The 17,643-nt window shown below is 38.2% G+C and overlaps 4 protein-coding genes across 4 annotated transcripts; 1 reads left to right on the forward strand and 3 right to left on the reverse strand.

The window, feature by feature from the left end:
- Positions 1-106: 106 nt before the first annotated feature.
- Positions 107-4,133, reverse strand: LOC113732530 (peptidyl-prolyl cis-trans isomerase FKBP62). Its single transcript, XM_072081042.1, has 14 exons — positions 3,995-4,133; positions 3,702-3,897; positions 3,516-3,602; positions 2,510-2,770; positions 2,347-2,421; positions 2,176-2,256; positions 1,894-2,088; positions 1,693-1,788; positions 1,432-1,607; positions 1,209-1,331; positions 978-1,124; positions 771-898; positions 530-650; positions 107-439 (listed from the first exon to the last, which is right to left on the reverse strand). Exons 2-14 carry the CDS (start codon positions 3,886-3,888, stop codon positions 389-391), a joined length of 1,728 nt encoding a protein of 575 aa, XP_071937143.1. The 5' UTR covers positions 3,889-3,897; positions 3,995-4,133; the 3' UTR covers positions 107-388.
- Positions 4,134-5,798: 1,665 nt separating this feature from the next.
- On the reverse strand, positions 5,799-9,222 carry LOC113732545 (peptidyl-prolyl cis-trans isomerase FKBP15-1). The gene is made up of 6 exons (XM_027258377.2): positions 9,064-9,222; positions 8,844-8,893; positions 8,325-8,387; positions 7,516-7,606; positions 6,587-6,691; positions 5,799-6,189 (listed from the first exon to the last, which is right to left on the reverse strand). Exons 1-6 carry the CDS (start codon positions 9,116-9,118, stop codon positions 6,101-6,103), a joined length of 453 nt encoding a protein of 150 aa, XP_027114178.1. The 5' UTR covers positions 9,119-9,222; the 3' UTR covers positions 5,799-6,100.
- Positions 9,223-11,710: 2,488 nt separating this feature from the next.
- On the forward strand, positions 11,711-15,162 carry LOC113732520 (receptor-like kinase TMK4). The gene is made up of 2 exons (XM_027258348.2): positions 11,711-14,037; positions 14,537-15,162. The coding sequence occupies exons 1-2, from the start codon at positions 11,811-11,813 to the stop codon at positions 15,040-15,042; spliced, it is 2,733 nt and encodes a 910-aa protein (XP_027114149.1). The 5' UTR covers positions 11,711-11,810; the 3' UTR covers positions 15,043-15,162.
- Positions 15,163-15,739: 577 nt separating this feature from the next.
- LOC113732537 (pentatricopeptide repeat-containing protein At3g25210, mitochondrial-like) lies at positions 15,740-17,495 on the reverse strand. Its single transcript, XM_027258369.2, has one exon. The coding sequence runs from the start codon at positions 17,392-17,394 to the stop codon at positions 16,240-16,242; it is 1,155 nt and encodes a 384-aa protein (XP_027114170.1). The 5' UTR covers positions 17,395-17,495; the 3' UTR covers positions 15,740-16,239.
- Between the last annotated feature and the right edge of the window lie 148 nt (positions 17,496-17,643).

Genomic DNA, 17,643 nt, shown 5'->3' on the forward strand with positions numbered 1-17,643 from the left:
GATCAACAGATTGAAACAGCCAGCATAACCTCGCCAACAGGGCTATCCACGGAAAAAATGACATCCTAAAATACTAGCACACAAATCAATCCACCCCGCACAAATGTAGAGGGGAAGTATTCGGATCATCCATTTTTCTTCATTAGACATTTCGAGGAAACATGAGAAGAAACCCAGATATAAAAGTTTCAACATCAATCATTTTTCAACACTAGCGTTAATATCAGCAATTAATCTGCAGACGGTTCAAAGCATTCATCCATGCCAAAGACCAGATAGCCTCACATTCATACTTTTTCCCGGAAAAAGTAAAAAAAAAAAAAGAGAGAGAAGGCCCGGCAACCAATACTTGTAAAATGTCAGCTACTTTTGACTTTTATTCTCAAATTCAAGCCTGGCTGTCAATGCTGATTGGTTCTGCATCCTTGGGAGCGGTTTTCTGCAACACATACATATATAAAATTTAACCTCAATTGGTTATGCTTTGTAACAAAATGAAAAGGAAAGATCCAAAGGCAAGAGAGAATACGTTTAAGTCAACTGACTCCAACTTATTCAACTTGGCAAACATGTTTCCATAAAATTTGGCGTCTTTTTTGTTGTACTCCTTCACCTTTTCCTTCAAGACTTTGTACTCAAGCTTCACATCCCTGGGCCCAAAACAAAAGCCATTAGAGCCAAAACCAAGCAACAAGACCCCTATTAAGATCCAATCCACTTCAGACTGAGTCTGCAACTGGCTAATGGAATCTGCTAAACTCTGAATATACCTGTTGTTAGGATCAATTTCAAGTGCTTTCTTAATATCAAGCTCAGCAAGATCCAGGTCGGCCAGGTTCATGTAAGCTTGGCCTCTCCGATAAAGCGCTTTAACATTTGAACTTTCAAGTTCCAACACCTAGACAGGACACGAGGACTTTCACCAATTAGCTAACAATTACTTAACAATACAAGATTCTCCTCAGATAGTTTCAAACCTTAGAACAGAGCTTTTCTGCTTGCTTGTAATCCTTCAGTTTCAGCTTGCATGCAGCATTGTTCAGATTGCAAGAAATTTTCAACACTTTGGACTGCTTTTTCTCCTCCTCACTAAAAGTAGTATCGTATTCTATGTATTTTGCAGCCTGCATACAGAAAAACTTGATTTAAACAAAATTCCAAATTTATAAATATTAAAACCCAGTATTGCATAATAAACATATGCTTACCTTCTCATATCTCTTTGAAGCCCTCGCATATTTCCCAGCCTTAAATAGTGCATTACCTTCTTCCTTCTTTTTGCCAGCAGCTTCAATCTTTTCCTGGGTGTTCATATCCCAAGATTCCTTCTCCTAAACAAGATAAAGGAAATTATCACTTAAACATGCAGGTGGAAATACTAGTGGATGGGACTTCTTGCATGGACATGCATGCAAATCACAGATAACTCACTTTGACAAAAGAAACCAGCTCGGCTTCATACTGTACTGTTGAATTTGGAGGAACAACAGCCAACTCCTGCTGTGACTCGGTTGAACCAAAGGCATACTCAGGTGCAATGGTCAACAAAGCAACTTCACCCTTTTTCATTGCCATCACAGCCTTGTCCAAACCCTCAATAACTTGTTCTGTTCAGCGTGCCAAGTCAAAACAAGAAAGCAAAATAGTTCAAAGCAAAAAAAATTATCTGAAGTCCAGACTAGCAAAAGTTACCTTCATCTGTTTTAAATTCCAGGAGGTCATCTTCATCATCACCATAACCCTTCTTGACAAAAACGGTGCTGTCTTGCAGTTTCCCAACAAGTTTCACTACAGAAAGGAAGGAAAATTGTAAGCTTGATATTCTGAAATGGGGTCTAAAAATCTCCCAAAACCCAAAAAAGAAAAAATATATAGGTAAGATATAACACCAACATTTGACCACAGCTCCCTCATTGGGCTTCTCATAACCCTCTCCTTCTTTCAAGATCTTTTTGATGACTTTCTTGTCATCCGTTACATTAGAGACAGTCTTCCATGATACTAGCTCCAAATTGATATTCAATGTAGCATTTGGTGGGACAGCACCTTGATCACCAGAAGCGGGCTTGCCCTTCTCACCAAATCCATCTGCAAAAAAATTATATCCATGAAATATGACCTGCAAATCTCTAATCAAAAAGACCATGCATCTTCCATTGAGCAACTTGTACTTACATTGTGGTTTCACTGTCAGGAGGACCTTTTCTCCCTTCTTCATTGTCTTCACAGCCTTGGCAAGAGCAGGACAGAAGTGACCTAATATAAGACAACATATTCCAGTCATTAAACACAAAAACCTACCAGTGCTTGGAATGTAAAATATATGGATTAAAAATGGAAGCCAACCTTCTTGAACAGTGAACTCCACTTCAACTGATTTTGCAACTATTGTCCCATCTTCCAATCGAGCTTCATACTTAACTGCACCAAAAAATATATGCACATAATCAGCAGGGTACAAAGGCAACCTTACAGCAAAATCAATATGAAAACTGAATAATGAACTTACCTAAAACCTCATCAAGATCCTTGGGATGTTCCCATTTTTCTCCCTCAGCAAGGATCTTCTTGAATATTCCTCCATCCTTGCAGATGTCCTTGACACTTACCCAGGAAAGTAATTCAACATCGAACTGGAGAGTGGCATTTGGAGGAATGGTTGGAGGCGAGCCAGATTCACCATAGGCGAGCTCAGGTGGTATAGTGAAAACAGCATTTTCGCCCTTTTTCATTGTCTTAATACCTTGATCCCATCCCTTAATCACTTGTCCTGTTGGAACCCAAGAAAACTTATCAGAATATTTCATTTCTTAATGATGACAAGCATTTCTATTGCTCAAACAGAAGAACCATAACATTTTCTAGATGCAACATTGAACACACATAACAGCCCGCTCTCTCTCTCTCTCTCTCTTATCTCTGAAGCACCATCAACACAGCTTCAATTGTCAAGTAACGCAGACTTCTCGCTCTCTCTCTCTCTCTCTCTATCTCGAGCACTATGAACACAGCTTTAATTTTCAAAGTACCACACAAACTTTTCAGTCTTGCTGGTCTTCTAACCCAAAATTTCTATACATCCAACTGCATTGGTCTGGGTAGCTTAGCACCAATCCTTCATACTCCCACTCACTTTAGGCCTTTGAAACAATCCATTATAAGGTATTATTTCACCATGCAAATTGAAATATTTTATCCCATTACACACCAACATTACACAGCGATACTCCAGGCAAACCATGTAGCAATGAGTCAGATTCGCCGCTAAGCATTTATGCGATTTGTATAATTTACGTCTAGTAGTTCACACACACACACATATATATATATAACGAATATAGTAGTTCATATGAAAAGAAAATTGCATAGACAGCACCCAGAACAACATCCAATATTGTCAAACTATCATTACCATGATAACGCAGACTATTTTACCCAAGTTAAGACCGACGAAGAATCTTCAAATTAAAAATGAAAGTCGGCGGAATCATAGTATGGATTAAGGATTAGCTGACCTTGACCGAGGGGGAACTTGAACGGTGTGCCCCTATCACGGCTGGAATCAAACTTCGTCCCATCCAATAGAGTGCCAGTGTAATGAACTGCAGCAATCGAAGGAAGGAAAAAAGCGAGAAATAAGAAAATTATAAGACTGAAGAAATACCAAAATATTAGTGAATCTTTAATTACAAAACAATTACCTTCTACTTCGTCGCCGTTTTCAGGTGCATCCCAGCCTTCACCCTCTTTAACAAGCTTCTTCTTCAACCCTTCCTTTCCGATCTCCTTCTCCTCTCCAACTTTCAACGAATTATCCTCCGGCAGATCCATGTCATCCATCCCCATGCCCATCCCCTCGGCCGACGGCATATCAAAATCCTCATCCATGTCTCAACCCTATATCAAATTGTAAACCCCTGGAGTATTTTACTTTTATTCTCGCACGAAAAAAGAAGAATGTATCTAACGAATCAGACTGTTTGAGCTAAATTACTTGGGGAGAGGCTCTTCGAATGGCGTGCTAACGGAGAATAAAAAGACGAGAGCTGAAAGAGCCTTGGGTTCTAGAGTCTTCTATAAGGGTTTAGCAGGTAACTAGCACTGCAGACTGAGTAGAGTAGAAAGGAGTGACGAAGGGTCAGGATTCTTCTGGAGATCATCACTACTGTTTTTGCGGATTAAGCACTCCTCCGTCCGGTAATTGCCCTTCGGTACTTGGGAAACCGGATGAGTCAGGTAAACAACGGCCCGAATTTCACCCCCCAAAAAAATATATATACATATTATAGTAATAACAATAGTGATGAAATTTAATTTAAGTAAATTCGATTTTTAAAGATTCAATCGTTCGAAACATTGAACTTCAGTGTGACATAATTTGAAACATTTAAATCTTTAAAAAATGAATCTACCGAAATTTTGGTCTAATAATAATGGCTCGGATTTTGTGGTTTTTTGTGTTGCTGCAAAGTTCGCTTGTCCTAATACTAAAATTAATTGATTTGAATCGTATCGGATAAGCAGTACTCTCTCGGGCGGATGGATTGATTTTTTTTTATTTTTTTGTCAATTGTCATTCTTACTCCGACTCCTATTCAAAATATGTGAAGGCTCAACTGAGCCTATGAGCACCGATGAAGATAAAATCATCAAACGGACGCACTATACATCAGTCTGAATTTGAAGCAGAGCCACAAGAATAACAATTTGATGAGAGACAAGGGTTCATCCCACCAAAGCTTAAAGGTCTTGGTGATGGCCACCAGCTCAAGACGGACGGGTTGACTGATCAACTGTAATTGCCGAACGGGGACGCTGAAGTAGCCATTACCAATTATGGTATTAATAACAATAACGGTTCGTACCGCTAGTTGAGTAACGCAGTACTTCTTCATTGGCAAGTGGGATTTAGGTCTAATTAAAGTAAAGAAGTTCGATAGGGGAATATGGCGTGCAAAACTTCTTAATCCTTAACTAACTCAACTGCCATTATTATCCATTTCAAATGGGATGAATTTGACAAACATTTATAGCTGCATCTCATGATCTTAACTTTGCTCACACTAATTGGAAGATAACTATAAGATCTCTAATTCAAAAAAAAAAAAAATGACAACTATTCCCTTTTCTTATTTTCCTTGTAAGATTTGAAATATCTTTTGAACAATGACGTTTCACAGTGCATGAAATCCATTTTACCAGTAAAGGAATGGCCTTCTACACATACTATTTTCTTTTGTTTCTTGGAATTGTTGGACCAATAACGTGTCTCAATTACTGGATGAGAACAAGACCGTTTGAAGTTATGACAAATATAAGCTTCATTATCATCCATTTACTTGTCCTTTTATAAATTTCTTCTGGGTGGCATAAAAAAGATCGGTAATTCTTCAAACTGCAGTTTTTTAGCTTTTAAGCAAAAATTTGAATCCAATGGGCTTTCCTGACGTTAATCCTCAACAGGGGAAGAAATCTTCCCTGAGTAGCGCATCCTCTAATCCTGCTTAAATTATAATTATACGAGTTTTTGTACCCAAAAAAAAAATTCATCCCTTTTCTGCTGTCTCCATCCTTTTTCACCCTCCATCTTCGAACTGAAAATCAGGCACGGAAATTCAATTAAACCTATGCATGGATCTTAACGCCACACAGTGTCAGGTTATATGTGAGGTGATACCGAGGATTTTGGGAATTAAAGGGTGAAAAAGGAGGAAATGCAGATGTTGACAATTGCAGTAATATTTACCCTGTTAATAATTGCATCATACACCTGACCTGTACTAATAATCCAAATCATATGCAGCCCGACACCAAAATTAAACTTAAACTTCAATGTGTCAAAATTTTCAAGTGAAGCGCTAGACATCAAGCCACCCAAATTATCTTAACAATTAGAAGAGAACGACAGATGGCTACAGGCTTAGGATTTCGGACCAAACGAATCAAGGTCCATGCAATGAGGATCTACAAGGAAGCTGCAGATCAATTGGGTTCCCCGAATATTAAAGACGGAACAAGAAATCGAAGTCTAACAACTGTTTTAATGACAAAGTGCTAATTCAGGGTAGCACCCACCTCCAGAAATTAAGCTACCCAGGACCTATAGTTCACTATCATCTGGTTGCTCTCCTGTTGATGGTTTTCCATTCACTGTAACTAGCTCGGTGTCAAAGATCAAAGTGGCTCCACCTGCAAATTGCAGAGAGACAGAAATTACGCCACTTGTTCTATATGATATTTAAAATTCAGCCAAAGGACATGGAACAAATCAGATAGCACAGGACCATAAGTGACAAGCCAGATCCTCAAACCAAAATTTTATTTCCTCATTGAATTCTAGCTACTAATCGTTGAACTAGGATTTATCAAAAGAACGATAGGCATAAAGTGGAAGTGACATACAACAAAAATCAGACAGATTAACAATATTCGAGCATGAAGGAAGAACAATTAAATCTACATTTCAGGTCCTGGAGTAACATTATATTGAGCAAAGATATGTACTAACTAACAATAAAAGTCAAGTCTCTGAAGCTGTGCTGTTAAAATGAATTGCATTAAACCCAGAAAGAAGATTTTTTGTTACCTGGGATGGATGGTGGTGACCCTTGATCTCCGTATCCAAGTTTAGCAGGTATTTTCAACTTTCTCTTCTCACCTACACACATTCCCAAGAGTCCTTGATCCCATCCTGCTCAAAAAAAAAAAAAATTAGCATGCTGTTACACTTTCATTATAACCCTGTACTTTACCTCATATAGATATATACCAGAAATTATTGTAGAAAAGCATAACAAATTGCAGTCAGAATCAGCAACAAGACAATGAATATGCTAGATTATGGATATAATACATGAAAGTCATTAACAAAAAGATATTAAGAATATGATTTCATCTGGAACTACTAGTTGCAAAAATATGGACTTGATGCTTAATGAATGGGTCTGATACCTCATTGCTTACAAAGTACCATAATTTTGAAGAACAAATAAAATTTATTTGAAGTTTAACATCACTCACCGGCAAATCTCCATTTTGTCAATATGTCTTTATATTTTGTTAATCGAAAGTATATTCCAAGGATGGCTGATCAAAATATAAACATTTTTTTTATGGTTTTGAGATTTCAATCCCTTCCAAAACCTTCAAAGTATGCATAAGTATCAAAAACCTGGACTAGTTTACTTTGCTATCTCAATTCTGTATTCTCATTCAAGCTGAAATAAAGTACGCCCAAATGGATGGCAACATGCATAAATCTCTATCCAACCAATAAGAAGAGCTTTTGATAAAGCAAGGACGAGAGCTATAAAATCTCAATAGACTGCAAAGATAATCATAGTATTTAAATTCCTGAATTCCGATTAAGCAAGAATGATACACAGCAGTTACTTTGGTTCTTGGCAGATAATATCCATTTCTCAATCATGGTTGCTCCATGCAATTACATTTTGGTGGTTTGGTGATTGCATAAAAGTTAAAAAATGAAGAGATAGATAGAGAGTAAAGTAGTACCTTTAATCACTTGACCACTTCCAAGCTCAAACTCAATTGGGTCACCCCTTTCAAAGCTAGAATCAAATACAGTGCCATCTATAAGTTTTCCCTGCAAAGAATTTAAGAATGTCAGCGCAGACAAGAACAAAATAAAGTAGCCAAATCCAAGAAAGGTGCCTTCTCTTTTCCCAAGAGATGAAGTGTAATTCATACGACTTGAGAAGTCAACAAATGAACTTCAACAACATTTGAAAGTACTAACATATATTCAGACATAAATTAGATTAACCTTCACACACACAAAAACCATCCGGGGAGACCCTAAAGCACCAAACGTTAGAGCATGGATTCTTTATTTCTTTACTTAGTCCTACCATGCCCCAGAGTAAACCAAATCAAATGAACACCCCAATGCTAGGTCAAAAAACCTGAAACAAAAACCCAAGATAGGTCAAATCAAGCAAAAGCAATCTTTCCCTTCCTTTCCTCCCAAAATCCTCACCCTTCTTCCCAAGATATGTAAGGTAACAACGAGCCCCCCATCACCAGGTAGTGTTGAACATTATCTGACAATCTAGCTGGCTGTTATACAAAATGAGTACGCAAACAAGGATATAATCAGTGCAGACACTAGTACCACATATTCCTAACAGCAGTTTCCAACGACATGGTAGAAATACATATTAATATTTATCTTTTTAACATAATCAGTGTGACTAGGTCTTAATGGAGGCATTCCCATCCTATTCCAGAAAAGTAAAAAGAAAACATGAACAGAGAGATCAAGAAAGCAAGTTAGGAACAAGCATGAAGAACATGCAACTAACCCGGTAATGTACTCTGACTTTGTCACCTTTGTGAGCCTGAATTTCACAGGATTCAGGCTTATACTGCAGCAGGGATAGCAAGATCGAGAAGTTAGACAGGATGGTTGAAAGCAACAGAATCTAATCTTGAATAAAAATACCACAAGTATACATTAAAAAAAATAACCATTTAAATTATTTAAACACTACTGAGCATTGAAACTTTTAGAAACAGAGGATTTTTCACTTACCTCTCACTAAAAATCAAATATTTTTTCACTTATCTCTGACTAAAAACCAAATGCGTAAAGAGATTAAGCAGAAAAAAATGCAAGGGAGAGTGCAAAACTTCCTCAAACAACATCGAACAGTCCCCGAATCTATCGAAAGCAAATACATAGCAACCAAACAAATTTTCTGAAATTTAATCAATCTTTAACTTGGTCAATTGCACATAATTTTACCTCTAATGCTGAACGAATGCGCTAAATTAATTAAAAAATTATATACATAAAGCCTAAAGGAAGAAAATTAATTTACCTTCACACCAATTTGTAACTCTGTAACATCCCCCGACTTTTTAGCCGATGCTGGAGGAAGGATCAAAAAAAGAAGAAATTGTAAAGATATTATGAATATCAATACAAATAAGCAACAAAACTTCAATTACTGTGAGCTTAAAAACGGAGTAACATATGACCGGATCTAACAACAAATTTACAAAACTCAATAACAAAAGTATGGCATTTTGAATATTTACCTGATGTAACAAAAATTAGAAGGGCAAATATTGAAGCAGCGTTGAGGAATTTCATTCTCGGATCACTTTTATCTACCTGTTTATTCTCTGGATTTTTTTTGGTATGTTTAAAGGAAATTTTGCATCAGGGTGAGCTATATCAGCCGTTGTGGTATACAAGGTACAGCTTTCATCGCGTGCACTCGCGATCATAGTAGTTGAATGGAGCTCCAACGTCAGAAGGACGCCCATTGTCCAGTCACAATTTTCCACGTCAGCTAAGGCAACGCAAAAGGCAATATTTTTCTCGTACGCTGCTGTGTTTAGGTTGGAGTGTAAAAGAGACTCGAGGGGGCAAAATTAAGAACGCGCAAAATCGAAAAATTTCAATTCACTGATCGAATTCGAATTGAATTTGAAATTTTTGAAATTGATAATTCAAAATTTGAAACTGAAATTGAGTTTTTCAATTTTGAATTATGCGAATTTAGTTTAAATTCAGTAATGAAATTTTTCAAATTAAAATTTTTTATTTCTAATTCAATCAGAACTCGAAATTTCTATTTTGATTTCAAATTTGTTTTTCATATATTTATATATATATATGTAATATAACATTTATATAATAATAATAATTTTTATATTCCTGAATTTGGTGATTTGGAATTCCTATTTCGATTTCAATTTGTTTTTCATATGTATATATATTATTTATATATATGTAATATAACATTTATTTAATAATAATTATTATTATATTCTTGAATTTGGTGAAATCGGAATTTATTGAATTCTAAATTGAATTCGGAATGAATTCGAATTTGGAGTTGGTGAATTTGAAATCAAATTCAATCGAAAATTCTGATACAAAAATTTAAAAAAAAATCAAATTTCAAAATTCTAAATTATCAATTTTGATTTCGATTCACATCCCTAGGTAAAATGCACAAACGCATAAGCTTTAAAGTCAACGTATAAATATCAAAAACTTTTAGGGGACAAATAGATATTAAAAAAATTTAAGGGTAAATAGCAGTGATCCCTTAATGTTTGGTCCTAAAATCACTTTGCCTCCTGAAGTTTATTTTTTGAGCACTTTTCCTGTTTCTATCAGTAAAAATAATTGTTTAACCATTACAAATTACTAAACTTCTGAGCATGTATGTTTTTACCCATGGGAACTTTTAGACAAGATTATCCTGATCCTGACAAATTCCTTTCTTCTTATAAATAAACACCCCATTTTGTCTTCTTCAAAGAAAATACCCAACTCCCATATGTGGGTTGCGCTGTCATTTTTCTTCCTTTTCGTCGACAAATCAGCGGCTAAATACTAGCAAAAAACATTCCAATTTTTGGTACTTGGTACTTTTTTTTGCGTTACTTATTGAAATTTTTTGTACAAAATAATTAATTTATTTACAAAAAAATCTTGGGGTTAAAAGAGATTAGAAGCCACTGATTTGTCTTGCTTTTTTATCGTTACTTATTTAGTCACTAATTTGTCCAAAAAAAAAAGTGACAATGTAACATAGATACAGGAATTGGAATTTTTACAAATCATATTTTTTGCAACTAATAAATAGAAATAAATCACTACAAAAAAAGGAACATATAATTCTTTGGCGCATATATATATATATATATATATATATATATATATATATATATATATATATATATATATATATATTACAAAATCATACATCAAAAACCTACAAATTTCTGAGGAATTTTTTGATTAAACTCTTCGCCTCAACAATAGAAAAATCTTAATAAAAAATTCTTTTTTTAAATAAACATATAATATTTTTTTTCAATAATGTTTCAGAATAAATTATTTTTTCTCTTAGAATATTATGAAAATTATGTTCTAACTTTATAACGGGTTTATGTAGTTAGTTACATAATGCCTTTTTTTCTTCTGGATATTAATAACGTTTTAAACACCCTAAAAAAAATGGAGAATATACACTCTTCCTAGGGTAATTTGGTGGCAAACGAGATATAATATTTGCATCTTTTCGTTAGGGGTAAAATTTATATCTCTACCATTCAAGGGGTGCAGTGTGATTGCTTGAAAAGTTCAGGAGGCAAACTTTAATTAACCCATGCCGTGGTGGAAGGTTTGTTCAATTTGGGAAATAAATCTCGTGGGGCGGTACATTACAAGAAGTCGCCATTAAATCTTAAGATTCTTAAATTAAGTTAGTTACCTAATTTATTGTTTACAATGATATTTATATTTATCTAATGTCCCTTTGCATATTTTTCTGATTAAATCATGAGTTTTTTTAAAAAAAAAAAATTTAACACATGAAAATCTCCTTAAACCGTATCAACAAGTCTAAACGTTCGCAGACTAAATGGAACTTTTTAAAAAATCGAGGAACTGGACCTTTTCGTCTAATTTTGTTTTTTTTTTTTAAATATATTCGACAATTATGGTAACTTAAATTAGACCAGCACCAATCTACCCTTTTTTTTCTTAATTGGCAATGGCAGTTATAAACTTTCCCTAAGGCCTAAACAATTGTATCTCCTCTTCCGCTCTGTTGCACCCTCAAACCAAGCAACTAAATGGGGTAGGAATAGGATACAGCCCTCATCCTATCTCCTCCCCCCCCCCCCCACCCGGCCCAAACAACGGCCTAGCCCCCCAGCTTCCCCAGGCTCTATCTCTCTCATGCACGATGAGAGAGAACGGAGAATGAGAACCACCACCTCATCCACCTTCCTCCACCCTAATATCATAAAAAACAGCAAGAATGCGAAAAGGGAAACAAAAGTTTCTTAAAACGGTCCGGTGCTTACAATTAATCACCACCCTCTTCATCTACCATGTTTTTGCTGATGATGCCGCCATCATGGCAGAACTGGCCAAAGGTTTCTCCAATGCCCCGCCGGGGTGGAGTGGCAACACCCCATGTAAATGGACAGGCGTCCAGTGTGACTCATCAGGCAGAGTCATCTCCATTATTCTCATCTCCAAATCTCTCTCAGGCAAATTACCATCAGGTTTGAATAAACTCTCCAGCCTACAATCCCTCAATTTTCAAAGGAACCAGCTTTTGGGGCCGCTCCCTTCCTTGTCAAACCTCACGTCCCTCAGAGAAGTCTACCTTGACGGCAATAATTTTACTTCTGTTCCTCCTGATTTCCTCATGGGCCTGACAAGTTTGCAGACATTCAGCATTGGCGAGAACCTGAATCTCCCTCCCTGGACAATCCCGAATACCCTGGCCGATTCGACCGCCCTCGTAAGCTTCATTGCTAACAAGGCTAACATCGCTGGGGAAATTCCAGACATTTTTGGGTCGTTCCCAAGTTTACAAAGTCTGCGGCTTTCTTACAACAACATCACAGGGGGTCTGCCACCTTCTTTTGCTGAGTCAGGGATTCAGAACTTGTGGCTGAACAATCAGATTGCCGGTTTGTCGGGCGGAATTGACGTTCTCGGAGCAATGTCGCAAGTAACTCAGGTTTGGCTACATGTTAATAAATTTTCAGGGCCAATTCCCGATCTTTCTGGATGCAAATCCCTTTTTGACCTTCAGCTTCGTGATAATCAGCTAACCGGTGTGATTCCTCCTTCTCTGTCATCGCTTCCTGAGCTGCAAAATGTAACTTTGGAGAATAATTTATTCCAGGGTCCAGTACCCAAGTTTCCTGCAGGTGTTCAGGTCAGTGATGGATCTAGTGACGGTAAAAATAATTTCTGCAATACCAGTCCAGGCCCTTGTGCTCTGCAGGTGACAATATTGCTTCAGGTTGCTGGTGCCTTGAATTATCCATCAGCATTAGCCGAGTCTTGGAAAGGGAATAATCCTTGTCAGAATTGGCGCTTTATTGTCTGTGATTCAGGAAGTGTAAGTGTGATTAATTTTGGAAACCAGAATTTTCCTGGCCTCATATCACCTGCAATTGCAAACCTTACTTCATTAAGGACCCTGGACATGCATGCCAATAAACTTACTGGTTCTATACCAGCTACCCTGACCAGTTTGACAAAGTTGAAGGTTCTTGATGTTTCCAACAATAATCTCTCTGGAAAAATACCAGAATTTGCCCCAGGTGTGTCGGTGAAAACTTCTGGTAATCCCTTTATTGGAATAGAGTTGCCCCCTAGCTTCCCTCCAGGAAATGCATCATCTGGTCCAATTGACAAAGCGAAGGCTTCTGTCTCACCGTGGATTATTGTTGTTATTATTGTTGTTGCTGTTGTCATGGTTGTTGTTTTGGGTTTCATAGTTTATAGACGTTATTATGTAAAGAAGCTAAGTCGTGAATACAAGTCAGCTAAGGGCAGTAAAAATGGGAAAACCTCGCTTGAGGGTGATTCTGATGCAATATCAAGCGATTTACCCAGCCAAATGGATACTGAAAACTATGATTTCCATTTTAGTGATGGTATCAGTGTCGCCATACCAATAGAAGTACTCCGAGAAGCAACAAACCATTTCAGCGAAGAAAACATATTGGGTGAAGGTGGATTTGGCATTGTTTATAAAGGACAACTTCATGATGGGACACAGATAGCCGTGAAGAGGATGGAATCTTCTTTTATGAACAAGAAGGGTCTAGGTGAGTTTAGAGCTGAAATTGAGGTCCTGTCAAAGGTTAGGCATAAGAACCTGGTTGCTCTTCATGGTTTTTGTGTCAACGGAAATGAGAGACTTCTGGTTTACGAGTATATGCCTCAAGGGACACTGGGGCAGCATTTAATTAGTTGGCAAGAAAGGGGCACCCTTCCACTCACTTGGAAACAAAGACTCTCCATAGCATTAGACGTTGCCAGAGGCGTTGAATATCTGCATGGATTGGCAAACCAGAGTTTCATCCACAGGGATCTCAAACCCTCTAACATCCTTCTCGGAGATGATATGAGGGCTAAGGTTTCAGATTTTGGTTTGGTTAAGATTGCTCCTGATGGGAAGCACTCAGTTGAGACGCGACTAGCTGGAACTTTTGGGTATTTGGCACCAGAATATGCTGGTAAGTGGATTCATGCTCATATACAAGTTAGGTCATCTCAGTTTATCTCGTTCACAGCATTCATATTATCCCTCTCTGGATGCGTCAGTTATTTGTCCTACTAACTGACTAATTGTGGGTCTTGTACCTTATCTTGTCAACTCCCATATCACACAACATCTTTGATCTTACTGTCTTATTACCAAGTCAAACATACATTAGACGTTGAGGCCCCAAAGATGAGTTATGTCAACTCAATTGTTTGTATAAATGCATTTTACAGGTTTAACAAGTTAATTGGCGCATGCAGGCTTAATTACCGAGTTTTTCATTAGATTAATAGTTCACAACCATGATTTGGCTGTTTCGTATTATAGTGGAAGCAAAATATTTCGGTTATTTTCTTAGGTAAAGCCATTTTCATAAGGACGTATAATGCTTCAATGGAGAGTTAGGCACTAAAATACAGTCTCCTCCCTTTCTTACAGCTACTAAAAGAGCACTTTCTGTTCTTTAACAGCCACTGGCAGAGTGACCACGAAAGTTGATGTCTATGCATTTGGAGTAATCTTGATGGAGTTAATCACCGGACAGAAGGCCTTGGATGATGCACAACCAGAAGAGAAAGCTCACTTGGTCACTTGGTTCCGAAGGGTGATTTTTAACAAGGACGAGATCAGAAGCTCGTTAGATCCTTCCTTAAGACCAGATGAAGAAACTTTCAAAAGCATTTGGAAAGTGGCAGAATTAGCAGCCCACTGCACAGCTCGCGACCAACATCAGAGACCTATCATGGGGCATGCAGTTAATGTCTTGTCTCCCCTCGTAGAGCAGTGGATGCCTGGTTCCGATGATGAAGAAGAAGACAGTTTTGGCATTGATCTCAATATGAGCCTGCCGCAAGCCTTGCAGAGGTGGAAAGCTAACGAAGAGATGTCCACAAACAGCGACTTATTGACAGATACCAGCCCGGAGTTTACTAGCACGCCTCAGCTGCCTTCACGATACACAAGCTCATTTAGCTAAATGATGGCCGGAGATACGTACCAATGATAAGATAGATATGTACATGCAGCTGCAGTTCAATCTCCTGCGAAGACGTGAAACCAGCAAATCATATCATTTTGTTTTGTTTAACCCACCCTCGCAGACCTCTCGTCAGCAACTCAACCTCGTATTTATCATTGATTTAACCTAGTAGAGATTACCTTTACTTTTTTTTGTTTTTCTAAAGCAGTCCTTTTTAATTACCCTGAGAATTTGTTCTTAAAAATTTTAGATGAGGTAAATTATTTATTTGCTAACATGGATCCTTAGATGTTAATACAGCAGCAACATTTTGATCATTCTGTCGTGCCCGGGCACTGCTCCTAGAGGTAGAGTCGTGGGATTGCCAATTTTTTACTGCTTATGCACAATGGCAGTCAATTTTACCAATATTATTTGCGGAGTAATTCTAGAAAATGCTCGACTCTTTGATGAATTTACTAGCTTCTTTATTCGAGCAATCACAATTGGACCAAGCAGTTTCAGAGAAGCAGCAAAATCATATCTATCTATCTCTGGCTAAATTGATAACAAATGTCTTCCCGCCCCTGTTCCTTCCCTTCAAAAGATAGAAGAACGAACTCAAATGACAGAAACCCACCAATTTGCCTAAAGCATAGCGTTGCAATAAATTGCATTACTCAACTAATCAAGAAAGATAGCACCCCTAACCTCATTTGGGAACAGGGCCATCATTTCCCACTCTCCTCTCGCAACAATTGCTGACTTGAACGAAGAACTAGTCTGATATAGTGATATTATGATACCGCATGCACATGCATATCAATTCATCTCAACTTCCTTTGGATGATTTCCGGGAATTAGAAATGGGGGCCTCAGCAAACAAAACAACCTCTCAGACTCCACAGAGCCAAAGAACGAACTTGGTTCTCTAATTTTTCTCATGGAAAACAATGATCTAGTGACATTGTGGCGGAATTGTGGGGTATAATTCATGGCCTGAAGCTAGCATGGAAGAAAGGCCACAGGAAAGTGGTACTGGAGACGGATTCACTAACAAGTATATCATGATTGAAGATGAGTGCAATAACAGCCCCCAGTGCAGATTAGAGAATGGTTATGTGCAGATGTAACTGGGGTCGCAACCCCAAGGCTCTTTACATATCTAATGGGCTTTGAGCCCTCCAATGCACCAAAAAGGGATACAATGGCGGCCTACTCCCGGTTCAGAAAATGCAATACATTCGTCAGAGCACTGTAAGTTTTCTCGTTCATAGAAGTATCTCTCTTCCTCATCTCTTGGAGAAGCTCAAAAGCATCGTTTCCCCTTCCGTCCCTGCACAACTCCTCCAGAAGAGTCTTGTAAGTCAGAAAATCAGGTGACATAGAATTATCCAACATATCAAACACAATCTCAATGGCATCCTCAAACCTCCGTTCCAAAGCAAGACTGCAAATCAATATCACATATGTACTCCCTTTTGGTACAAAACCTTTTTCCCTAGTCTCCTCAAAGAAGTTCAACCCCTGAGCTACCCTCCCCTTCTCACACAACCCCTTTGCGATATAACTGTAAGTATAAGCATTCGGCTCGCAACCATACAACCCCATCTCCCGAAAAATCCGAATGGCCTCATCCACTTCAAGACACTTGGAATAAGCTTTTATAATCATATTCAACGCAAAAGTATCCGGTATCACCCCAGATGCCTTCATTTGCTTCGTCAACGATCTAACAGCGTGTAGATAAACATAACACACATTCAACCTATTAAACTTCCGAAGCAGCGAATTCAATAACAATGTATAAGTTTCCAAAGAGGGTTTGACTGTCGGATCATCGCACTTCAGCATTTTCTTATAAATATCAAACGCTCGGTTGAATAGAAACTTACGGCCGCAGCAGAATTTGATCATGGAGTTGTAAAGAGGGAGGCTTGGCGGGCAGGCTCCGGCAACGACTTCCTCGATGAGGGTCTCGGCGACGCGGTACCGTTTTCCGGTGGCGGCGATTTCAATCATGGTGAGATAGGTGACCTGGTCGTGCTTATAGCCGCGCTGTTGGGCGGTCCATCGGAAAATGTCGAGGGCGAGGTCAGGGTCGGTTTGGGCATTGAGGGCTTCGTCCACGTCGGAGGGAGTAAACCCGGGTTTGAGATTTTGGATCCATTTCTCGAATTGTTTCTCCGATGGGGTCCGGGTCCTGGGGTGGGGGTTGGGTTTTGCATATGGGTTTTGGGAAATTGGTGGCGATGGGGTTAGGGTTTCGGCGGGGTAGTCTGAGGCGGTGTTGGAGATGGGGCGGAAAGACAAGGAGGAAAGAGATGTTCTCAGAATGGAAATAAGTGAACTGCGTGGGATGAGTTTCATGGCGATTGGGTGAGTTTCGAGCGAGCTCAGCAGTCGGTATCATTCGCTTGGGAGGCTACAGCTGGGAATCTCGACTGAAAAGGTAAAGTGCTCAGTCTTTTTTTTTTTTTTTTTTTCTACAGTGATTCAGTTGGGATTTGGGCAGGGGCTCACCTGTAAAAAGTTGAATTCGAATTTAAACTTAATTTTATTTTGTATTACTCGAATTCGTGTTCATTGAATCCACTTAAACTTATTTCGAGTTCAATC

The sequence above is a fragment of the Coffea arabica genome, chromosome 1c (assembly GCF_036785885.1).
Source record: "Coffea arabica cultivar ET-39 chromosome 1c, Coffea Arabica ET-39 HiFi, whole genome shotgun sequence".
NCBI classification, from domain to species: domain Eukaryota; kingdom Viridiplantae; phylum Streptophyta; class Magnoliopsida; order Gentianales; family Rubiaceae; genus Coffea; species Coffea arabica.